Below are 26,587 nucleotides of genomic sequence, written 5' to 3'. Positions count from 1 at the left end.
TGGGCTACCACAGCTTCATAGTCTCGCGCCGCCTGAATCTAGCGGCTCCCTGCGACTTACCAGATGTGCTCCATCCACCTAGTAGGGGTCTTCCTACGCTACGCTTTCCGGTGCGAGGTCGTCACTTGGGACCCCAAGGTCTATCGGTCTTTTGAACTATGTACCCTGCCCATTGCCACTTCAGCTTGCCTACTCTGGTCGGTTACTCTGATTCTCCAACGGATCTCCTCATTTCTGATTCGACCCCGTACTCATAACATAGCTCTTGTTAATAATAATTTTACTATGTATATGAAATAATTGCAAATCACTAGGTAATTCTGTTTAATTATAGCCACTACTAGAGGATATGTATTGGTTTTTTTCAAGGAAATACCATGAAAAGGCGTGCAATAAGTAATAAGTAGGTAGAATATAATAATCTCTGGATCCAAATTAGGTGCGTATGTAATTTATTTCCATATCAATACAGGTATTTATATTTTATACCGATAGACGTTTGGGGTCCTAAGGTGTTAGAATGACGACCTCGCATCGGATAGCGCAGCGTTGGAAGACCCCTATTATGTGGACAGACGACATCAAAGGAATCGCAGGGAGCCGCTAGATTCAAAAGTTCATGCAATATACCTATGTCTAGCAGATACACATTCTGCGAAAATTTCAGCTCTCTACCTATTACGGTTCATGATATACAGCCCACTGACAGACAGACGGACATACGGACGGACGGACGGACTGGAGATTCTTAGTAATAGCGTCCCATTGGCACTCTTCGGGTACGGAGGCCTAAAAACTAAGTCCACGCAGACGAAATCGCGAGCAACATCTAAGAGTACTTAGGTCGTTAAATATATTTTAAAAATTTATTAGAAGAAGCATTAGGTAATTATTTATTATTGTATTGTAGTGTATTATATATACAGCTCAAAAAAAGTATTTTCTTTAATTTCTGTTCATCTATCAGTGAACATCACGCTGAAATTACTGAACGTATTTAAAACTTGCCAGTCACTTGATTATAAAATTTAACATTCATTTTGATTGAGAAACGTTAATTAGGTAATAAGTTAGGAATTAATACAAATACTAAATGCCCGCGACTTCATCCACGTGCAATTAGGTTTTTTTTTTCTTTCCCGGGATAAAAGTAGCCTATGTCCTACCCCGGGGTGTAAGCTAACTCTGTACCTGATCAAAATCTGTTAAACTGTAGGGCCGTGAAAACCTAGCAGACAGACACACTTTCGCATTTATAACATTAGTATGGGTTCAATTAGTATTAAGATAATGTAAATTCCAGGATCCGTAGATGAAAATCACTTCAGAAGACTTCTTCTTACTTAGACTGTTGAGATGTACGTAGACATATAGAGGGGGTTCACATATAAAGCGAAGATGCGCCACCTCACTACAGACAGTACCTAACCGCGCACTCGCGGTACTTTTCCTTTTTTTTATTAAAAAAAACTAACATATCTAACTAGAGTTTAGTGACCGGATATTTTGTGTGAATAAGGATTTGGTGACTTTTTGGTGAGTTCCTATTTTAAAATAATTATAATAAGGGCAATTTGTTTAATGTGCTGATTTTAAATTAATATTAAAGACGTTTAATATAGATAAAAAAGGTTCAATAAATTAAAAATGAAGTTAGGCTAAATACAGAAGTTTTATTTATTTGTAGAACAAAGTTAGCGCATTATAATTGCACAGGCGATTGTAATTTGAAGTCGTGATTTACCTAATCATGGGGAAAAATAACATTGTAAGGTTTTTCGGAATTCCGACCGCAGAGTACCTAATTGCAATGAAATCATTCTTTTTATTCATGTAATAATATAAATTAATATTTAAATACTGATATAAAAAGAGGCGGTAGGTAGAGGTACAGTTTGTAAGTTTGGGTGTAGTGAGCAATCTCCGGAACTAATGATCCGATAATGAAAATTCTTTCACTGACAGATAGTGTCAAAGTGCTATAAATTATATCACGCTGATGAAATCAAGGGAATAAGCTAGTAATAAAATTATAAGTGTGATCAAATTATTATCGTTGGATAAACCTATCTACTGTTTGGTTGCAGAAGGCGGGCACTCTTATCCAAGATGGTGCACCTAAAAACTATGGTAAGTTGTTAATTTTAAAATCATCAAATCAGATCAACAATCAACAACATTTTTAAATAAGCATGTCAAAAATTGCGAAACTGGCAGGATTGGAACCTGCGTCTCTCCTGGGTATCGCGCCTGGAGAGCGCCTTTGACCGCCAGGCCACTTTGATACGTATTTTAAATCAATTAGTAGTTTCTTTGAAGTGTTGATCAAACACTACCACATAAATTATTATAGATCAAAAAAATCATGATCTATGTGCAACCAGAATATAATTTCGTAAATATAACCAAACAAAAGGTTCCCATTGAATAAAAAGTTAAAATAGAAATAAGCATTAGATTTAAAAGTTTTAAAATCCTATTTATAATATGACGAGTTTTCAAGTATAATTTTTTGACTGATAAACTGCGATGTTAAATAATTTCACACATCGTTTTTTTTTTGCATAAACATAGTAAATCTTCTAGAAAGCTAGTTTCTTAAAAAATAGGTAAGTAAGTACATTTATTTTCTAAGCTACTGAAGATTTATCCCAAAATGATTTAATTTGTATCACGCATTAAATACCTTATTATATTAAAATACATTTCGACCCAAACCCTGTCTAGACTTTTCAGGTCAACGGTTTATCTGCAACTTTGTAATGCGGGCAAACAATTTCACTTTTTAAAATTTATAATATTGTTAGAGTTCGTAAAAAGTGTTTTTGTTAACTTATTTTTGATAAAATCTTAACTTCGTGGTTTACTTTTTGTACAATTTTTAATTTTGTTACCAAGTTTGTTACTTGTAAATACGAAAAAAGCCCCTTAAGAGTTCGCAAGATTTGAAAAAAAAAATGTGAATAACCAACTTACCATAAAACTTTTGAAGTAAGTAGGTAGGTACCTTATAATATCTATGGAATAATATCACAGTTCACTCTGTTAATATTAGGTTATAGGTATCTGATAGCATTTTCTCTTTGTAAAAAATTAGTATCAGCAGAGAAGACAAAGAAAAGACAAATCCCACGTTTTATTTTTATGGCTTTGAATCGAAAGATCCTTTGGGATTTAAGTCGCGTTTTGATGCTGAGAGCTCCAAGTACGGAATTCTGGAGTTTCGAAGCTTCATTAAAAAAAATCGAATTTGATTAAATAGTGTATTTTATTTGAATATTTGTCGTATGTTAAACAAAAAATAGAACAAATCAGTTAGAAAAATGAAAAGGAAACTTTTTTTATAGACCTGGTAAATGTAACTATATTTCAGATTTTTCTTTTAGATTTTTTGTCATGTTTTCCATAGATAAAATGAGATAAGTTTTACGCTATTTCGTATGTGCAATTTATGAAGACTGTACTGTTAACGCTGAAAAAGCTCGACTTTTGCTAAAAATATGAAAATTGAAACTGCGGTTATGTTTACGACAACTCCGGTTTAACAAACAAATCTGTAATCTTTCGAAGCTCCAGGGTTACGCTAAAGCCGGAATTCCGGAGTTCAAGCCGTTAGTAGTTAGGTATATAGCAATATACCTAATTTAGTAATCTAAAAATATGTAGGTAAATCGCTAAAAAACTAAACGAACTGTCTCATTTAGATTCCTCTCATGATTTCCATATGAACAAAACATAGGTGTATTTCGACATTGGCCGTGTTTTAGCAGTTTTTACTATTACACTAGCACAATATAGCTCGTGTGAAATATTTCTAATTGATGCTTGTGAGATCAGAATGTGCGTTATGTCACTATAGAATAATATTTATGTCTCGACGGTAGGTACTATGTAAAAACTAAAATGTCTTGAATAATGTGGTAATTACGGTTTCGGTATCAGAAAAGTTAAAAAGGGCAATTTTTTTTTCATTATTATGCCAATGATTTTGTCGTGTGGATTCAGATTTAAAATCCCGTGGGAATTTTTTGGTTTTCAGGAAATTTATCTCGAAAAATCAAAGAAGTGTAGGTATAGTCTTATCCAGGATCCAAGCTAACCTTTCGTCAAAATCTGAAACGATTCTGATGGGCCGTGAAAAGGTAACAAACAGACAGACGGCAACTATCTAATCATAAATAAGTTCGTATTCTGTAGTTAAAAAAATATATAATTTCAAAAAAAAGCTTAGCTTTAGCTTTTTCCGATTCGTTGAGAAAAAAATAGTAAAAAAAATAGAGTCATTAACTAGAAGCATTTTATTTTCTATGTAAGTATTTTAGTCGTACAAAAAACCATAAATAACGCTCATCACTCTCGGTTCGGTGGAAAGTGCCAAATAAACCACAATCTAGCCATCTCTACATTACAATATGAGCGCAATTATACAGTGGCCATCTCATCCAAATCTTTTGCAGGACTTGAACAGTGTAAAACAGTATTGGTTAGCAATTTTCATCATTTTAACACGCATTTTAGATCACCTATTAAAAGTCCCTTGAAAACGTCAGATTAAAAATTTAAAAAAAAACTCTAAATAAGGAAACTTTTGTGCATAGTACGATGAAATTCAATCTGAACTTTTATGACCTTACGAATTTCAGTACCAGCACAAAAAGATACAATGTGCTCAGTCATAAAATGCACAAGTGAAAATACGTGAAACTAGGCTCAAATTATTTATCGTTAAAAAATCGGGAAAGATTCATTGTTTTTTTCATTTCTCTTTTTGCATGAACTCCTTATGTAACTTAATTGATATTATAACATATAAACTATCAGGGTTATTGAATTGAAATAAACACAAAAATAAATCATAAATAGAATGTAAAAAAAATTAAAAAATAACCATAAGTTTGTAATTAGAAAAATAAAAAAAAATATGATATCCGAATTTTTCCCCCTTTTTTTTCAAATGATTAAGTTTTGCCTAGTAAGTTTCACGTCCTTTCGTTTGTACTTTATAAGTGCCAACATTGTATTTGTTTGCTTATATTATGTACCTACTTGTAGTGTAATTATTATAATGTACTTGAGGGTATTTTGATAATAAATCAGTTATTGGTCGACCTGCCTTGTTTTACTATATGGTGACAGCGGTGGGTGGGAAAGTAGCGGTTGTTTCAAAGAAACACGAGATATCAATGAAAGTCACTTTGTCTTCCAAAAAAATATCTTATAGGAGCCAAAGCCAACGGATTTAGCTTTCTGGACCTGTGCGTCGTAATCACTACGGATTTAAACTACTAAGCTCTTAGCTTTAGTTTTCAGTTTACGTAATTAATTATCACATATTATCTTACAAATCTAACAATTCTGACCGTCAAAAGCTATACCTAACTACTTTGAATAAATTATTTTGAGTCTGAGATTTGAGTTCAAGCTTTTCGGGATTGCCCGGCATTGTCCATGTCAGACGGTCACCCTAGGCAATTACACCCGTAAGGCCATCGTCACACGCCGCAAGACGCCGCACAATCGTTGCGTCACCACGCTACGACCGCAGGTTACGTCACGACCATGCCCGTGCCATACCTATGCTTAGTGAGATTAAAAGAATTAGGATTAGGGATTTGAGTCTACTAAGCTTGAGTATGACTTTACAAGTTCACGTTAATTGTCAGTAAAAATGACAGATTAACAGCTCATCTTTCGCGAAAATTTTGGTCTGGTAGGTGGCTTCCGCCGAGGCTAGTTACCACCCTACAAGCAAAGCCGTGCCGCCAAGCGATTAAGCGTGCCGATGCCGTGTAGAAAGCAAAAAAATATGGGTTTAGTAATAAAAACTGCCATACCTCTTCCAAGTTAGCCCGTTTCCATCTTAGACTGTATCATCACTTACCACCAGGTGAGATTGTAGTCAAGGGCTAAGTAATGATACACTCTAAGATGGAAACGGGCTAACTTGGGAGAGGTATGGCAGTTTTTATTACTAAACCCATATTTTTGTATCTGAATTCTGTATCTGAATAAATTATAAATATTAAAAAAATTGTGAGTTAATCTCTTATTTAGTATGGAGATAATCTTTCGCGAAAATCTGAATACAATAGATCTTTTTCTTCTTTGTCCCGGGTTTCTTTTCCGCACTTACGAGTAGAGACGTAGCCGGATCGCTCCAAAACTTACTGAATAATTGATGAATCAACTGACAATTTTTTACACCAATTGTAAATGATTGTTATTATACCGTACGAAAATAAAAATCTGAATTTACATGAACTTCATATCAAAATGGGTACATACAGCATTTAGCAAAAATCTACAAAATCTACAATTTTTTCTAAAAGTTACAAAATCGGTACACGCACGATGAATGATTTATTTCAACCTGTGGTTAATCTTAATTAAGTTATGTATTTACATATCATGCATAACATTTCACGCGAAAATCGATAGCTGAATTCGCAAAACTAATTTGTTAATATAATTATTTATTACTCTTGTATGCAAATGCAAAGCAGGTGATTAGGCACAAATAGAAAGCGGTTAAGAAGGTCAAGGTTGACGCACACTTCCGCAGCGGGTGTGACATAACGTGCGCACGCGCATCTCTCGCGCGGTAACGAGGTATTGCATCCTATTTTTTTTATCTTTATTTGATTTTGAAAATATTTTTGTAAAAATATATAAATATGCTGGCCTCTGAGGTAAAACCTAAGATTTATTGAGGCGACATACTAGTAAAAGTCTATAATAAGGTTGGGGATAGAGTAACAGTAAATTGAATATTAAAGAACGGTTATCGCCAGCCCACTTGAGCACAGGTCTCCTCTCTGAATGAGAAGGTTGAAATAAAAAATGTAATAACTATTGTTTAGCTTTAATACTGTGTCTCCATTAAAAATTAAAAATTAAAAAAAAATTGAAAAGTCAAAAGCACTTATTAGTACTTAGTTACCGAAATAAGCTGTGAAAAACAGACGAACAAACGGAAATGATCGCACTTAAGGGTTCCCTTTTTCATTTTGGTAAGGGAGCCTGAAGTTAGAGAAAAATACAACAGTTTCATTAAAAGATGAAACAAATTGAACCCGTCTTAGCAGCGTGGTTACCATTTGTCGTCTTTTTGTCACAGCCGGAGCGATTGTCGCAAAACCTTAATGTTCCCATCCACTAACGACTCGAGAGATTTCCCCTTTCTTTGAGCACAATAGGATTTAATACCAGGGCAAACTGTACAAGATTATAACTACAATACCTGCCTATCTAGAATTTATTGTTTATGTCTATAATAATAATGTTCTTGATTAAAAGACAAAAGCCCGATTCCAAAGCCCAGGAAGGAAGTGGTATAATCTTTTATGATGAAATTCCACAATCAATTTTGGACTTGCCTTTACACAAGTTCAAAAAATCTTTTAAAAATATGCTTCTGAAAAAGCTTGAGCGTGGCACGCATTGCTGCAGCTCGTTCCAGCAATGCGCGGGACGGAGGTTCTCAATTCGTCATAAACTTTTTTTTTATACATGGCATAATATTGTATATCAAATCCTTGAAAAGAGCAACCGCCGAGTTTCTTGCTGGTTCTTCTCGATAGGAAAGGCATTTGACGATTCAAAAGATACTTGTACAAGGCATATGGAATAAAAAACATTATAACTTATTTATTTATTTAAATACAATATAAACTACGCTTTACAATTAAAACTAGACTAGGAATTATTTGAAATATTATATAACAATAAGTATTTATAAAACTCGACATATGAGTAAGACACACAATATCATCAGGCACACATCAACACTGTTAAGGTTTCAACTCAAAAACGCTTTTTTTCGTACAAAACTGATTTTTGGCACAGAAGTTAAGATAATTCTAAATAAGCTTTGCAGTTTACACCGAACGGCCAGTTTGATTCTTTGGGCAAAACCATTATAAAACACGAGCCAGCCCTTTTCTAACCATGCAGTGAAATATTCTGTAAGATTTTTTTAGCACTAGGACTCTATGACCACGAGATAGATACTTACTAATACTTAATTAATTAATAATAGGTCTTTGACCTAACCTACCTTTCCACTGTAAACTGGATAAATTAGGCAAATATTTAAATTCCCCACTCAAGTTTCCAATTTGCCTGAATCCTACACCGTCTTTGACGTTCGTATTTGAATATAGCAACCTGAGCTGCGACAGAATTTGATCAAGCCTTTGGAAACTTAGCTGATCTATAACTCACGTTTTTTTTTTTCAGTTATCTTTTCATACGAATACAACTCCAGAATTTGATATTTTTTACTACTTACGCAACTACGTACGTAATAAAACCTAAACGAATCGAAAAGTATACATTAGCCGATAGGCTATCTGAAGAATAGGAATAAGAAAAATCCTTAAACTTACTATATTTTTTTTTATTTTAAATTGGCATCAACATAAGTTTATTATTATTAAAATAAACTAACATCTAAATTAGAACTAAATACAAATAAAAATATTTAAATTAAAAACTAATTTAAATCTAAAACCTCATCGAGACCACCACAGCGAGGCATTGCACCCAAGATGCTGGCAGCATTATCCCATATTGCAAAAATTCTAGTATCTACTATGAGATAATAAAAAAATATATATATTATATAAAAAAATATAATAAAAAATAATATTAATAGTAGATACTAGAATTTTTGCAATAGTATTCTGGTATCTACTATTAATAGTAGATACTAGAATACTAGATAGGTACAATAATTTATTATCTCCGGTCTTCCAAAAAAAAACTATACGTAGTTAAGCACCTACGTCATTCACATTAGCACGTGTCATCTTAGGTTTCTTGCGAGAATCTATTTAAAAACCCCTCGCATTAAACTCAACCTTTTTGTCAGCCTCGCGAAAGCTGCCCGTTCACATCATCTCTGACACGTTTAACAAATTTTTTATAAAACAAAAAAAGAAGTCACAATAGATCTCGTACCTACGAGCTACAAAAAACCGCGGTCATATTTCACACTTCACACACCGTAGTATCCATTATTTATATAACTTTCAACCTAAAGCTTTTAATACATCGACGGCTTAACATTAACCCGTATATCAGTTCCTCTTACAAACGGGTCAATGTATACCATTAAAATCAAAAGCATCGTTACCATCGTAACAAATACGCTCTTACTTTCGCTATAGGCACTTGATTGTGTTATGATATGACTTATATCACGCTATTTATCATTAGGAAGCACAAATGTTAGGAATTTGGCATCAGAATGTGTGTTGTCATACGACACACATACCTACCTACTGAATTTTTTACGATGAATATTTTCTTGGTTTTGTTATAACTTGAGCAACAATTCGCGTGGAACGGTTTTCAGAGAACGTCCCTGAAATTTTTATGGTTCCAAAATTTTCAAAAACGCATGAGTTCCAAAAAATCTGTCATCTCTGGAAAGTATCTTTCATCAGTGCAACTTTTGTGCCAAAAACTATTTTTATTCAAAGACTAAAAATATTTTATTTAAGAAAACAATTAAGAAAATATGCCTATTATATTTTAGACTCCATGAGGAAATTGAATACTTCTAAAAAACGAACTGCACTGAGTGAAAGGCGACAAGTTCATAGCTCCATTACGTAGAGTCATCATCGCTTTCAATAGAATAGGAAATAGTTAAATAGATTACTTTTTGCAAAAGGTTAAAATATACGTGCAGAATCATGTCTATAAATTACAATGACCCGTGACATTTGGGACACGTAACATTAAAGCGACCGAAAGAGTTTTTCTTAACGACTACTGTAATAGGTACCTTATAATACAAGTAAATTTAGAAATCGTAATCAGCTTTTAAACTCTTCCTGAGCTGAGCTTCAGAGCCTTGAGATACTTAGTATTTTTTTAAATTAACGACAATCATGCTTAAAAAAGCAATGATGAGTTTCAGTTTAGCTGTGAGCACGGTTGCCTAGAAGATGCATAATATTCACTGTCGCTTTGAAGGTACGGTTTATTTTGACTAGACGCACGGTTAAAATAACTTCTTTTAAATCATTTTGAAGTAAGCATATAATATATGACACTAGCTGATGCCCGCAGCTTCGCCCGCGTGGATTGGTCAGATCCCCTGCAGCATCAGGATTGAGGAGTTGGAATCCAAATTTTTTATGAAACAATGTCGCAAAGTTCCTCTGTCGATTAAAAAAGAAATGACGCAAATCGGTTCAGAAATCTCAGAGATTTCGGTGTACTTATGTAGAAAAACACAACTCCCTTTTTGAAAGTCGGTTAAAAAAGTAGCCTATGTTACTCCCTGGTCAATTCTCTACTTGCCTGTGAAAATCCCGTCAAAATCGGTTCAGCCGTTCCAAAGATTAGCCTTTTCAAACAGACAGACAGACAGACAAAAATTTTAAAAAACGTGTGATTCAGTTATGGTATCGTTCAAATAACCATATGAGCTTAATATGAGGTAGTTATTTCGAAATTACAGACAGACACTTCAATTTTATTTATTAGTATAGATATAGATTGGGTAGACCACATCAAAACGAGTCTCAGAGAAATGATGGATACAGATGGCACTAAATTGCTTCATATTATGGAAGTTAATGCAAAGAATCTATGTTCCGAGTGGACCGTTGAAAGTCTCGGTTGCTGACAACAACGACGACAAGTGATATGAAGGAGCTAACAGGAAGTAATAGGATGTGGATGGATGAGATAGATTGAGAACTGATGTATTGGCTCTCATAAGGGAAAGACTATGTTCAACAGTGGATGTTACTAGGCTAACGTGATGACATCGTAGTACTTACTATAAAACTACAACGCATACAAACCTCAAAAAAGGTGAAGTAAAAGTAAATATTATGCTCATGAACAAGTATCTATTTTTATTACCCAAGCACATATTTACTAACCTATATTTTTCGCTACTGATAAATGGAAAACCATTTATGTTTGTCATAGTCTCAACGATATAATCGTCTTACTCGTATAATATGAAGCGATCACTAGACATGTTATTCGAAAGTTCATGTCTCATTGTGCATAGTTCCGTGCACTTATATCGCTTCCGTCTGAAAAACCTTTTCGTTCACCACTTCGACAATTGACAGTGAACGTGAGAACTCATAAAATATAGCTTTATTGAGTTATCATACGATAAAGATTATCTTTGTTTTTATTGCTAATACAGCTCTCTTAATTAAGGAATTAACATGTTTATCACTGTCAGTTGTGTTGGTTAGATAACTTTTTAATTTCCTAGAAGAAGTGTTAGTTTTTAATGCCTTGTTAAGACAAGTGTTTTGCGTTATATTTCTATAAAAATACTATTATTTAAAGATGTTTTCTTTTTCTCTCAAGAATAGCTGTTAGCAACTACTTATTCTGTTTAGTTTTTTTTTTTCATATTTTTATTTTGGTTGTTTTTGATTTAAGAAAATTATCAAATAGTAAAATATGAAAAATATACATAATGGCACTCTTTGTAATAACTTGCGAAATTAAATTAAAATTCAAAAGTTGACTAATTAGGTAAGTAGTCAAGTTAAAGGTTTCAATATGTTCAGCATCTGCACTCAAAACTTAAAGGCATTTACTAGGAAATTACGCTACAAATTAAACATTAGGATTTTCTAATGTGGTGATCATAGGAAAATATATAATACACCACGGGCGGAAGTATACGTATAAGTATGTAAGTAATAAGTATGTTTCTATCTTTAAAATAGAAAATTTATCTAGAAGTAGCGAATATGAAGCCGTTATGTGTTTTGAAAATAAAAGTTTACATAATTTAAATTCTACTTATACTAGACATGATGTTTACACTGTAATTGCTTCTGTCACGCCCGTTGGGATCTCGTCGTGGAATAAATAAAGTGGTGTAGCAAATTGGTTTTACACAATACAGAACAATACCATCACTTGATGTAAGCATATAAATTATTATGAGTATTATCAAGAGACAGATGGTATTTTTGCAAGCTATCTCATCTTTGGCCAGTCCAATTTTAATCAACCCTTGTACGAAACTTAATGCAATAATCAATTTGATAATTGGGTTCCATATATTATTTTGAAATTTGTTTCTATCAAAAATAGGTATCATAAATTTTATTAGATACTGACAATATTAGAGGTAAAATAAATCAGTAATTTTTTTAAATTTTAACTCTAAAGTAATTAAAATTGCTTGACTCCCAAGATGAAAATTATATTTTATGGGTTTTAAGATAACATTATCATTGTATGGCAATATCCTGCACAGATTCGTGTTATCTTATTCTATTTGTTTCCTATCTTTAATCTTCTACTTCTATTGTTTACTAATATTACTTTTATTTGCACAATTCAGAACAATACCGGTTAGTTGCATACATTAGGTACATTACATATGCCATTGTTGCTCCCGGTTCCCGTGAGACGCCTCTGCGTGCTTTAATCTATGATCTGATTAATTTGCCTTTGATACGTCCCTTTTTTCGCACAATGGAATTGATTAATTATGAGACGCTAATAACAAAAGAAGCAATGTATAAATTCTTTTGTAATCCTTACTCTCATTTCTTTATTCATTACTAGCTGACCCGACAGACTTCGTCCTGTCAAAAAGATTTGTAATGTGGTACATTGCTTAGACAACATTGAGTGCTTGTAATTTAATATGAACTTTATACCATAGCAATAAAGCTCAAATTGACTACGTTTTAGTTAGAAATCATTTGTATGGGAAAAAGAAAAGGGCTATTTTTAGGGTTTTTCCAGCAATAATTCTAATTTTTCTCGCCGCAAAAACCATCCTTGAACTTCAACGAACATTTAAAAAAAAGATTTGGCCAAATTGGTCCAGGCGTTGTTGAGTTATGCGCTTACCAACACATTTTGCGATTCATTTTTATATTATAGATTATTTATTTTTCTCATTATACTTATCAATTTTTGTAATCAAAACATTGATTGTGGTTCTATTTCTATGAGATGAATGTAGTGACGCTTCTGTGAGATCTTTGATCTAATTGATGATTTGATACGTCTCTTCTCATTTATAGCCAACTTTCAGTCACCAAAATATTTTTAAAATTTAATCTTCAGGGATTTTCATATTTTTGAAGATTCATATTGTTGGAAATCCGTCAAAGCATCAAATGTTTTTATGAGTTAAAGTTTATTCGGCGATTGAAAAATTTTAGTCACATTAACAGCGAACTGGCATAATTAACGTGCTAACTTTAAGACAGGGATTTATTAAATCCACCATTAATAAAATTGTGACCTGGTTCTCACGACGCGAGCGGAGTGACTCGTCTACGTACCTCTGATCTGATACGTAATCTCTGATCTGATTTATTTGCCTCCGATAATATTGTCCTGTTTTCTCATAGCTACTGCCTAAGTAATAATGAAAATAAAACTTTTATTACAAATTGAAGCAACACTTTTATGGCCATTCACTACTAAGGACCAGTTGTATCACAGGCGGTTACGGTTAACATTAAATTTGGCCTTCAAAAACAGCTACTTTGGGTTGCACAACTCAGGGTTGTTTAACTTTTTACCATAATTTGATATCTAATGCTGGAAGTACCTAGATCACTTGTGCCATCCACTTTTTTTTTGTTTTTAGGGGAAAAGTATAACAATAACGATAGTTTTCTAAGTCTCAAGTAATTAACCTTTTCGTTTTCGGTTAAATAACAACTTCCCTGTATTTACATTAAAAAGTTTTTCTACAAATAATATTATCTTTTTAGATGCAATATCTAGTAATGCCTTATCACAATAACATATTCTCTAGTCCTATATGGAAGTATTATATTACGGATAGAGATTGTGTCTCTTTTTATGCAAAATGTTTAAATTGGCTGAACCTTTTTCTCAGCAACGCTATCAGCCTCTCAGGGGACTGAAATGAAGTGCCGCATCTCGCCGTTTTTAGGCTTTGACATACTTTTCCTCTTTACGAAATGAATCTGTGAAATAATTAGTAATCACGTTTGCTTACTTTAGAAAATCTTCAAAACGCCTACTTATTGAAATATTTTTTACAAAATATCATCACTATCATCATCTCCTCAACCCACGCTGCCACAGTACTGAGAATAAGATTTTAGTGGCCAAATGCAAATTGGCAGATTCACACACCTTTGAAAACATTACAGAGAACTCTCAAGTAGGTATGCAGATTTCCTCAAAGTGTTTTCCTACACTATTAAAGCAAGTGATATTGCTGAGTGCTCTAAAACTTAGACATGCCTTCCCATGATTGAACCCTGGACCGCCCGCTCCCCCGATTAGAAGACCAACTTCTAAACCACTGGGTTTCCACGACAAAAATTAGCCAGAAGAACCCTAATTATTTCCAAAATTTATGGAAATAAATTTTCATAGATACGAATAGGTACTACCTTGTTACTCACTCCATACTGTAAGTTAAAATTTCAAATATTTGACAAAGGCATTCCTTACTTAGAGCTGATTTATTTAATGCGCCTATTACTGCAGTAAGTTACATAATTAAAACTTCATTCCGTTGAATTAATCATATAAATCAATAAGTTGGTAAGACTTAACTACCGTTTCTTCAAAGCTAAATAAAGTATTTTCAGGTAAACAGTGGCGGTCAGAATTTCTATGAATCGACGAACTAATTCGAAGAATAAATAGTCTGTATCGTTATTTAGTTACGATATTGATTAATTGAAAGTTTCTAAGGTCTTGCCCTGGAAACGACTACTTATTTGTATGAAACAGCCATACCTACTCCATATTTTATAAATGTGTGTTGCCTTTTCATGACCCTATTCCGTTTTATCGATTTTGACGAAAGGTAAGAGATATACCTAAGCGTCCTGGAAATGGACACTTGGCTATTTTGTATCTCGAAAAATCAAAGATTCAAGATTCAAGATCTTTATTTGCAGAATCATTTTTTACAGTGAGATGTTATTAAGTACAAAGGGTTTTAAAGGGGATTTTTAAAAACCTAAGTCCACGCGGAAGAAATCGTGAGCATCATCTAGTGTTTATGTTATAGTAGCTTTTGCTCGCGACTTCGTCCGCGTGATAGCCTAAAGGTAGCACTCGAGGATAATGTAACAAGCAGTGCAAAGATTTTCAAAATCGGATCAAGCCCCGGAGATTACTTACCTTCTACACCCGAACTTACAAACCTCTTTATACTACTGTGCAATACATTATTTTATTTCTGAGCTATCCTTACAACAGCTGTTAATCTAAAAAAAAGTTAAGAAAACACTAAAACAAGAATTTTTAAATAATCTTTGTCCAAGAAAAACGGAAGGATAAAAGTACAAAAAGTTCAAAAGTTATAGCATTTAAAATAGCCAGAGACAATGCAACGCGCAATGAAATAGCTTGGAAATAATCCTAAGGAACAAAAAATAAGTACTTCAATAATAATTTTATCCGAGAACTCGAGGATGGGGAGCAATTCATATTTACATCTTTTAATGGTACCTACTCAAAGCTCTGTTTAATCTTTTGCACAAAATATCTTACGTTTTTTGCTTCCTTTGAAGGTTTTTGAAGCTTTAGGCTCTTTACGCACTGCATCCGATTCGAATCTGAGAATTCTTGATCCGAAGTAACCATAGTACTTAGGTATCTACTATTTGTATGACAGGTTGCGGACTATAGATATGAATTTCGTTTTTTTGAAGCCGAAAATATCTCCAACTCGGAACATTGTCGACGGATTTATCTCGGACTAGCGACCCGCCCCGGCTTCGCACGGGTGGACATTTATTTTTTAAGCTCTGTGAAAAAAAAAAAATCCGGGATAAAATATAGCCTATACGGATTCGGAAGAATCCCTCTAAGTAATGGTAAAAGAAATTTTGAAATCGGTCCAGTAGTTTTTGAGCCTATTCAATACAAACATACAAAAATACAAAGGTTTCCTCTTTATAATATTAGTATAGATAGGTCTATTTCACTTGTATCGGGGGTGTAGTAACTAGTTGTTGTTGTTTTGTTGCCTGAAATTGGGAAGTCTGCAATGTTAACTGCGCCGTCATCGCATCATGCCACAGTATGCTACTATCCTCCTTACTACAGGTGGACCATTTAACAGGTAGCATGTAAGAAATTACGTGAAAAATCTTTTCATTACATTCAGTACTACATATGAATAGATTTTTCATGTGAATCCTTTCATCACATCACGGTCATCGACCCGAGCTAAGCGCCCGCGAGCTAGAACGCACCCATCGCTGCGTGTTAGAAAGAGTCTACTAGTTAAGTTAATGTAGGAAACAAGTTCGTTTGCTACGTTTTACGGAAAGCGAATTTTCGCACTTACAATCATAGGTGCAAAAACTCACTTTCCGTTAAATATCAACGCTTCCGCAAAATAAAAACTACCTGTGAAATATCAACGCCATTGATCATGATTAGGGGGCACGGCAGTTCCCCCGCCAAGACGAGCCAAACGGCGGCCGGGGCGCTACGTAGTACCTTTTTCTCGAAGTGTTTCGCCGTATTTTCGACCCGTCATAACTTCGGTCTGGATGACGCTAGAAAGCTGAAATTTTCAGTATAAGGTGTCCTCAGCAAATTTACCAAATATACTAAGTATCAAATATCTAGCTTTTATGGTTACAGATTTATTGATACCTAAAATACGCCGTTTTCGTCCCTCACTGATGATCATCACAATTCATAGTCTGTAATTCTAGGGTACTTCCAGAAGTCCTAGAAGGCTGAAATTTGGTATGTAGACTAGAAATTGCATACAAACTACAGGAAAATTAAGAAATTGGTAATGCCCCCCCTCTACGACTCTTATGGGAAAAGCAAATCTGTAAATTCTGTCGGTAGAATGCTGATATTTTCAGGATAAGATGTCCTTGGCAAATTGATTAAACGCATTGAGTATCAATTGTCTAGCTTTTATAGTTTCAGATTTATTGACAGTCAAAACTTCTAGTCTGTAATTCTAGGGTACTTCCCGAAGTCCTAGAAGGCTGAAATTTGGTATGTAGACTAGAAATTGCATACAAACTACAGGAAAATTAAGAAATTGGAATTTCCCCCCCTCTACGCCTCTTATGAGAAAAGCAAATCTGTAAATTCTGTCGCTAGAATGCTGATATTTTCAAGATAAGATGTCTTTGGCAGATTGATTAAACGCATTGAGTATCAATTGTCTAGCTTTTATAGTTTCAGATTTATTGACAGTCAAAACTTCTAGTCTGTAATTCTAGGGTACTTCCCGAAGTCCTAGAAGGCTGAAATTTGGTGTGTAGACTAGAAATTGCATACAAACTACAGGAAAATTGAGAAATTGGAATTTCCCCCCCTCTACACCTCTTATGAGAAAAGCAAATCTGTAAATTCTGTCGCTAGAATGCTGATATTTTCAAGATAAGATGTCCTTGGCAGATTTATTAAACGCACTGAGTATCAATTGTCTAGCTTTTATAGTTTCAGATTTATTGACAGTCAAAACTTCTAGTCTGTAATTCTAGGGTACTTCCCAAAGTCCTAGAAGACTGAAATTTGGTATGTAGACTAGAAATTGCATACAAACTACAGGAAAATTAAGAAATTGGAAATTTCACCCCTCTACGCCTCTGTATGGGGGAAGCAAATCTGTAAATTCTATCGCTAGAATGCTGATATTTTCAGGATAAGATGTCCTTGGCAGATTCATTAAACGTACTGAGTATCAATTGTCTAGCTTTTATAGTTTCAGATTTATCGACATTCAAAACCTCTAGTCACAAATTCTAGGGTACTTTCTGAAGTCCTGGAAGACTGGTGGCATTAAGTAGGAATTTCAAGAATTATGAACAACAGATAAATTAAGAAATCGGGTCCCCCTTCATCCCCTCGTATATGAGATGCATATCTGTAAAATCTGTTGCTCGAATACTACAGTTTACATGATAAGATGTCCGTGGCAGATTTATCAAACGTACCAAGTATCTGTGTTTCCTGAAGTCCTAAAAGACTGAAATTTGGTATATCTGCTTCAAAATTGAGTTGCAAGATTCCACCCGAACAAACATACTTACATACGAGTACATTGCAAGTTGAATAAAAGCTTTTAAAAAAAGAGGTAACGATAGAGAGTGGGCCATGAAAATGATGTACCTACAAGAAATAGATCCAAAAAAAAATTAGGGCACCTGCCAAAAAGAAATGAAATCCCACCAAAAACATTTCATGTAAAAAGTTAGCCAAGACTCACGGCCAAGCCGTCTTTTTTTACCAAGATATAGGGTTTGTAGAATCAGAGCTTGTAAGTCGAGTGATTTGTTATTTATTGTTATAAATGTGATATAGTCAAGAACATTTAAGAGCTAAATTACTTTGGACTTGGAATAGGTCCCATGGCCAGCACAAATCTAAGATCAGCTAGGGGCTTGGCTCTACTAGAGATCTCATAACTTTTTAACAGTGAAAACATTATGAACTTGTGAGTCTTGGCTAACTTTTTACATGAAATGTTTTTGGTGGGATTATTATTCCTTGTTAAATTAATGTAGCAAAGAATATTGTAAGTCCAAAGCCCATTTCTAATCCTTGCTTTGTAGTCGTACCATATACTCGTACTTCGTAGATATGGTATTTTAAAGATACCAAAGTAGGTACTTTCGGGTTTATCAGCTCGTTAACCAAACAAGTCAATACAATAATCTATTTACCTAACGTTTACCTGTTTACGTTAACAGTTACTTAAAGTCAGTAGTTAAACGCGGTGATGTAAGTAAATATTGCAGTACATAATGCGTCGGTACTTAAATAAATAGAAAACTAAGCACAAAGCATTTGTGTATAGCACCAGTTTCACTATTCATTCGCACAATACTATCTATGCATTGTAGGTTCTTAGCTTTTAGGTTCTGCTATTAATATTAATAAGTGTAGACCTGTTGTAAATTAACAATGCAATAACATTTTTATACATAGAAATAATTATTAACAGTATTAATCTATTCTAATAGATTCTAATATTATAAAGAGGTACAGTTCGTAAGTTTGGATGTAAGAGGTAATCTCCGGAACCGATTAAAAAAATAAAATCTTCAAAGCCCGCCCGGCAACTATCAGCAAGTCTAAAACAATTACATTGATAGAGGTTCATAGGAAAAACTTTATAGGAAAAATAAAATGGAGTCCCTATCGAGACAGTTTTTAGAAATCAGTAAAATATGTGGTCCCAAATATAAAAAGATTTGTTCAATTCAATTCAACCAAACCAACAACCAACCAAATATCAACCAAAGGTTTTAAGATCAACCAAATAACTAATATTGTAGGTAATAATCTTTCTACTACGGAACCTACGGTGGGTAAGTCTGGCTTGAACTTGGGCGGTTCTTTTTATGTATTTCGCATTATGTCACTTATGAGTTATGTATGATAGAAGAAGGTTATATTGGCCTTTACATTATTTATGTAAAAGGAAATATCCGAAAGTGCTATTCGCTGTTTCAGTCGATATTGCGTTATTGAAAATATTATTTTTATTTTATTGCTAGACATTAATTCTGGCATACAGATATTTCAAGTTCTGTCCAAATAATAATAACTCTAGGTATATGATGACGAGTTTCGAACCCATCCTTTTTAGGGTTCCTTGCCTCAAAAGGAAAAACGGAACCCTTATAGGATCACTTTGTTGTCTGTCTGTCTGTCTGTCAGTCTGTCGTGTCTAGCAAGAAACCTATAGGGTACTTCCCGTTGACCTAGAATCATGAAATTTGGCAGTTAGGTAGGTCTTATAGCACAAGTACAGGAATAATTAATCTGAAAACCGCGAATTTATGGCCACATCATTAAAAAAATTAAAATACGTTTCAATTTTCAAAGTAAGACAGCTATACCAAGTGGGGTATCATATGAAAGGGCTTTACCTGTACATTCTCAAACTGATTTTTTATTTATTTTTATGCATAATGGTTTTTGATTTATCGTGCAATATGTTGGAAAAAATACCTGAGTAGGGAACCCTCAGTGCGCGAGTCTGACTCGCACTTGGCCGGTTTTTTTGACAAGGACTCAGCTCGCTGCGCGTCGCGGTTGAGACTCGATCTTATTCCGACGCTGAGGATATTGAAACTCATCAAACTTCTAAACATAATTAAGATTCAACTGACGTCGGCGGAAGATAAAACGGCGAGAAATCGGGTGAAATTGGCGGTTTACCTGATAATCGGGCGTTTTGGCTTGTTTACGGACATTTCGTACGCGGCGGACGTCCGCGCTACGTGAGCGATAATGCCGGTTTCACGTTGTTTATCTTTACAATTTATTGCCTATAGATTGAGAGAATTCGTATTAGGATGGATTGAGATTCCTTTGATCATGGCATCTCTCTGAGACGATGAACTTTCATTTTAATAGTACTATACCTACTACTTTTGATCAAGCATTCATCACCAATACCAACCAATTGCCGGTTCATTACTAACCTTAGGTCTCCTATCATAATGAGTAGGTTTGACCATAGTCCACCAGATCACCACGCTAGCCAAGTGCAGATTCACAGACTACACACACCTTTCACACACCTCAGAATAAAGGCGTTTCCAAAACCAATACACACCTTTGAAAACATTAACGAGAGGTCTCGTACTCGGAGAGCCCATAAAGCCCATAAAGGAGGTCCTACGATTGATCTCTCTACAGTTGTGTCGGATTGCCGACCCTTCGGTCTAGGGAATAGAGAAAGCACACACACTTATGCACATATTATATATCCCGCTCAAATAGCTAACCTCTGTGAAGATTGAGGGCTGCAACGTGCTCTCAAAATTCGGTCGTTAGGAGTCATTACATTTTGTAATAGGTACCTATGTAGATACTTAGTATTATTATTTACTAGCTGATGCCCGCGACTTCGTTCGCATGGATGTAGTTTTTTAAAAATCCCGTGGGAACCCTTTGATTTTGCGGGATAAAAAGTAGCCTATGTGCTAATCCAGAGTATAATCTATCTCCATTCTAAACAGCCCAATTCGTCCAGTAGTTTTTGCGTGAAGGAGTAACAAACATACACACACACACACACATACAAACTTTCGCCTTTATAATATTAGTGTGATGTGATTACGGTGGCGCTCCCAAATCGATGATCATTATTACTTACATTTCTAAACATAATCATATTTATGTACTTTTACTTATCCTTTCGTCTTACTCATACCCTCAATAGTTTCATCCTTATTTATCTACAAAGTTCGGTACAAGTACATTTTAATGATGTACTTACCCTTAATAATTTTCTCGAATTTTTCACAAAGGATTGCAGAGTTGCCTTGAGTACTAGAGGTAGAAGTAGTTATTTTAGTTTCGCAAGTTTGCGTAAAGCTGTAGTTAGTCGCTCAGCACGTGCGGTTGCCGACCTGGTTACAATGTCAATGTTATTTATAGATGGAATTTGGTATTAAATCTACTATAATGCGATGAATTTTTATTACTTGACCTTAGAATCCAGGCAATTGCACGAAATTCAATACAAGCACTCGCTCCAAAATGACAACTTTGCAGCCAAACAACTATTCTTTTTTTTGTTACTATAAAAAAAGAATATTAGCCATGTTAGTCATGACTAATGTTCCCCTTTCCCCTCCAACCAAGCGTAAAGCTTGTGCTAGGAGAGGGTACGACAGTCCCGAGCAGAGGGTGCAGTAGACGCACCCATGGCGCATAACCCCAGGAGCGGAGGGTGTGGCTGTGTTGGGTGGTTGGTGATGAGTGTTTCATCACCCATCCAATCACTGGCTGCCCCACCGGTTTCCGCCTGTCCGGTTTGGTGACGGGCGAGGGAGATGTTGAGGATGGGGAACGTGGAAAAAAGGAGTGGGTTCAAAAATAGTGCAACCACCGACCTTTCGGATTTCAGTCCGCCCCTTAACCGTTGAGCTATTGAGGCTATAAACCTATATAACCTTGTTCCTGTTATTAAATAAATAACTTTGTTCTTTCCAGCTGCTGGGAGTGCTGTTGGTGGTGACGCTGGCTGCAGCCACACCCCGCAGACACAACAAACGTGATGGTATTATTTTTATTATTTCCCTTTTCCAGTCCAATTTTTTTTTTCAATTTTTACACCGATAACTAAGATGTCTTCATTTTTACATCGCACTACATTTATAACACACTAGCTTATGCCCACGACTTCGTTCGCGTGGATATAGGTTTTTAAAAATCCCCTGGGAACTCATTGATTTTCCTTATATTATTATTAATTTGGAGTATAATTCAAATTTCAGCCAAATTTCAACCAAATCCGTTAAGTGGTTTTTGCGTGAAAGAGCAACAAACAGACACACAAACTTTCGCCTTTTTAATATTAGTGTGATAGAGTGATGTTTGGTAGAAAGCTTTGTAATTCATACCTTTTTTTATACCTATGTTATAAATATGCGAAAATTGTCCGGCCCAATAAAAGGTTTTTAAAGATACCTTGCATCCCGGAAAGGACATAGGTTACAGACCTACTTTTTGTTCCGCAAAATTGGACGTAGTCGCAGGCCACATCTGGTAATTCATTATGAGGCTGTTAAATTTATTAAAGACTAGATGATGCCCGCAGCTTCGCCCGCGTGGATTGGTCAGATCCCCTGCAGCATCAGGATTAAAGAGTTGGAACTATGTCGCAAAGTTCCCTTAACGATAAAAAAAATACGCAAATCGGTTCAGAAATCTCGGAGATATCAGTGTACATAGGTAGAAAAACACAACTCCATTTTTCAAAGTCGGTTAAAAAAGCAGCCTGCTCCTTAACTCCTTGGTTAATCCTCTACTTGTCTGTGAAAGTATCGCCAAAATAGGTTTAGCCATTCCGAAGATTAGCCCGTTCAAACAGACACGACACTTCAATTTTATTTATTAGTAAGTATATAAAGCCAGCCTAAAGCTTGTTCATATTATACTTAACTATTTGTGTATTTCTTCATGTCATCACAGTGTACTTACCTATAGGTTATTTATTACATAAACTTCCTAGATTTTTCGTAGTTAGGTGCAAAGTGACAAAACGTTTGTTCACGAGATGTGACCGACACATTATTTGATGGTATAACATGCTTGACTTTTACTTTACCAAGTGGTTACAAAATAAAAACTTTATTTGTCGGATTACATAAGCTACTATCTGTGTATCTTTGTCCCCAATATGCGGATGCACTTCGACCTTTCTGGATCTTTTGTTGTTGCCCCTGCTTACACATGCCTCGGAAGGTCTTCTAAGCCCAAAATAATTATTATATAATATTAAATTCTTAAATATTATGCAAGTTTCCTCACGAGAGATGAATTGCATGTCTTATGAGTTCTTCAATTTGAAACATAATTCAGATGTAGGTATTTGGTAAGATCCATATCCTTTTCGTTTTAGACCACCAGGACTGTAGTATACAATATATTTTAACACAAAATTCCCAACGATTCTAATGTATTGAAACAAGTCAAAAGTTAAATAGATTACTAAAACAAAGAACCAGTTTAAATCGAGAACAAATTACGAAGTATGAATTAAGCTCCTATTCCTTTGTTCGCAGCACCATTAAGCTCATCCTATGGCGCTCCAGGAATTGGAGGAGGCGGTGGCGGTGGTGGTGGAGGCTTCGGTGGACCTTCCTCGTCATACGGAGCCCCACGACCATCTTCCAAGTACGGACCTCCTTCAAGACTTTCCAGCAGCTATGGTGCCCCATCTCGCCCGTCTTCGAGTTACGGTGCCCCTTCTAAACCATCCGGCTCGTACGGAGCACCTAGACCCCCAGCGACCAGCTATGGTGTGCCAACTGGACCATCAACAAGTTATGGAGCTCCTAAAAAACTATCGAGCTCTTATGGAGTCCCTTCAAGCTCTTACGGCGCTCCATCATTCGGATCAGGGGGCGGCGGCGGCGGTGGTGGTGGAGGAATCTCATCCTCTTATGGAGCACCTTCACATGGCGGTAGCGGTGGCGGCGGCGGTGGTGGAATTTCTTCCTCATATGGTGTGCCCTCACATGGTGGTCACGGTGGTGGTGGAGGCGGCGGCGGCGGTATCTCTTCCTCGTATGGCGCACCATCTCATGGCGGTAGCGGCGGTGGCGGAGGAGGAATTTCATCCTCGTATGGAGTTCCATCACATGGTGGTAGCGGTGGCGGAGGAGGAGGAGGAATTTCATCGTCTTATGGAGCGCCATCTCATGGCGGTAGCGGAGGTGGCGGTGGAATCTCTTCATCCTACGGCGCCCCTAGCTTTGGCTCATCTGGCTCTGGCTCATTCGGATCAGGAGGGGGCATTTCCTCATCTTACGGCGCTCCTGGACACGGTGCGGGTGGACATGGCTCAGGTGGAGGCGGCGGTGGAATATCATCATCATATGGTGCACCTTCTAGTTCATACGGCGCTCCTTCGTTTGGCTCATCAGGAGGTGGAGGCTCTTTTGGTTCCTCTGGATCAGGAATTTCGTCCTCTTATGGTGCTCCGTCGTCAGGTTCAGGTGGATTTGGAGGTGGAATCTCTAGTTCTTACGGTGCGCCTTCTTTCGGTTCTTCAGGCTCAGGAGGAGGTATTTCTTCGTCATATGGTGCTCCTTCATCTGGATCTCATGGAGGTGGTTCCCTGTCTAGTTCTTATGGTGCTCCGTCATCTGGCGGAGGCAGTTCAGGATTTGGGGGTAGTAGTTTTGGAAGCAGTGGACCATCGTCTAGCTACGGAGCTCCCTCAAGCAGTTATGGAGCCCCAAGTGGTGGCGGCGGAGGTCATGGCTCTGGTGGATATTCCTCGGGTGGCGGCGGAGGTCACGGTTCTGGTGGATATTCCTCAGGGGGCTCTGGAGGCGGTTACAGTTCAGGTGGTTCAGGAGGTGGATACAGTTCTGGTGGTTCAGGTGGTTATTCTTCTGGTGGCTCTAGTGGAGGATACTCCTCAGGGGGTGGACATGGTTCTGGTGGCTATAGCTCCGGTGGAGGTGGTTACTCTTCGGGAGGTTCAGGAGGTGGATACAGTTCTGGTGGATCTGGCGGTTATTCCTCAGGAGGTGGACACAGTTCTGGTGGATCCGGCGGTTATTCCTCAGGCGGAGGGGGACATGGATCTGGTGGATATTCCTCTGGCGGTTCTGGGGGTGGTTATAGCTCTGGCGGTTCTGGTGGTTACAGCTCAGGGGGTGGATACTCCTCAGGAGGAGGAGGTGGTGGTGGTGGAGGCCATGGATCAGGAGGCTACTCAGCGGCAGTGCCAGCCACTATCAGTCAGAGTTACGACTCTAGCGGCGGATATGTGTACTAAGACTAAATTTCTAACTCAGATTTAGTAGTGGATATCAGTCAATTGCGCAACTCGCAAACTCTTAGTGGAAGTATGATCAGTATTAATAAGTTACCATGTCATAATTCATTTCAAGTTCAGAGCATAAACTTAGTCTACTGTCCAACAAAATTTTTTTACTAAAAATTGACTTATGCTGTGTTTTAAAGTGCAAAAGTACTAGCCACATTTTTTATCAAAATTAAGCACATTTGTCTGAGATATCGTTTTAAGGAAAATGTATTTGTCCAAAAGTTTTTTACTCATTTACTTAATTCTTAACCTAATTCCCTTCAATACTTTTTAGTCTTAATTAACTTTCTTTTCACTTAGCACCATTATTGTATTGTTATTAATATTATTTGTATTTTCCAAACAATTGTATTGTTGTTTTTGTTGAAGCAATTGGTTTTCTTTATGTACTGGAAAAGTTGTCTCTCTATTTATTTACAAAGACTAACGAAGAAAAATAGACTGAGCTCAAACAAAGAAGCTTATAAAGAGATGCCAATAATTATGCTTGAGCTATTCCCAGATTGAATTAAGCAATCAAGTTCTTGGCTTTGTTTTGGGTTCTCTACATCTTTTTTCTTTAGTCTTAAGTTTCTGTGAACTAAACTGCTAAAGCTTTTTCCATGGCTGAATTTATTATAAGTATACGACTTTTAAGTAAAATATTATGTAATAGGTGATATTTAATGTGTAACAAACGAATGTACAAACGAATAGTATGTAAGTATTAATTGTTTTATAGAATAAAAATTTGTAAATAAGTTTTATTGTTTCTTTGTACCTACCCTATTTTCGACTGAATAAAATATTACACGATTCAATTTTTCAAATAAGAGTAACAATTTTGACAAAGTTTCAATGTAATGTTTGAACTAATATGGTATCACTCACAGGTGAAGGATTTTTTAACTGTTCACAACAAAGAGTACCTATTAATTAGCGACTTTTAAGTCAAAGTTTAATATTGCTTTATCCAGGCTTCTTCTCAAGAACTATATTTCTATTTTTTAAGTCTAAGACTTATGAGGCTCATAGGAAAAACTAATCTGCGGTTGGTTGCATCACAGATTTTCTATAGGTACACATTGTACGTTAGTATACAATACAATCCGTAGTTAGTATACTATAGCAATATAGTCTAAAATCAATATACGAAAATATAGATAAGTAGATCGAAAGTCTTTAGTGCACACAAAACAAGAAAAACCGGGCAAGTGCGAGTCAGACTCGCGCGCCGAGGGTTCCTTACTCGAGTTTTTTCCCCGACATTTTGCACGATAAATCAAAAACTATTATGCATGAAAA

At 35.9% G+C, this 26,587-nt stretch overlaps 1 protein-coding gene across 10 annotated transcripts; it reads left to right on the top strand.

The window, feature by feature from the left end:
* The first annotated feature begins 1,415 nt into the window (after positions 1-1,415).
* Positions 1,416-26,043, top strand: LOC123869235 (glycine-rich cell wall structural protein 1.8). 10 transcript variants are annotated; one of them, XM_045912063.1, is made up of 5 exons: positions 1,416-1,536; positions 2,088-2,130; positions 21,952-22,018; positions 23,526-24,526; positions 24,563-26,043. In XM_045912063.1, exons 2-5 carry the CDS (start codon positions 2,110-2,112, stop codon positions 25,250-25,252), a joined length of 1,779 nt encoding a protein of 592 aa, XP_045768019.1. In that variant the 5' UTR covers positions 1,416-1,536; positions 2,088-2,109; the 3' UTR covers positions 25,253-26,043. The 10 variants fall into 10 exon arrangements, with proteins under 10 accessions (XP_045768019.1, XP_045768020.1, XP_045768023.1 ...); XM_045912064.1 differs by having other exon boundaries at positions 23,526-24,749; positions 24,789-26,043; XM_045912067.1 differs by having other exon boundaries at positions 23,526-24,866; positions 24,957-26,043.
* Positions 26,044-26,587: the final 544 nt, after the last annotated feature.

The sequence above is a fragment of the Maniola jurtina genome, chromosome 10, assembly GCF_905333055.1.
Source record: "Maniola jurtina chromosome 10, ilManJurt1.1, whole genome shotgun sequence".
Classification (NCBI taxonomy): Eukaryota; Metazoa; Arthropoda; class Insecta; order Lepidoptera; family Nymphalidae; genus Maniola; species Maniola jurtina.
The sequence above is the reverse complement of the archived record's forward strand: the minus strand, read 5'-3'. Positions and strand labels throughout refer to the sequence as shown.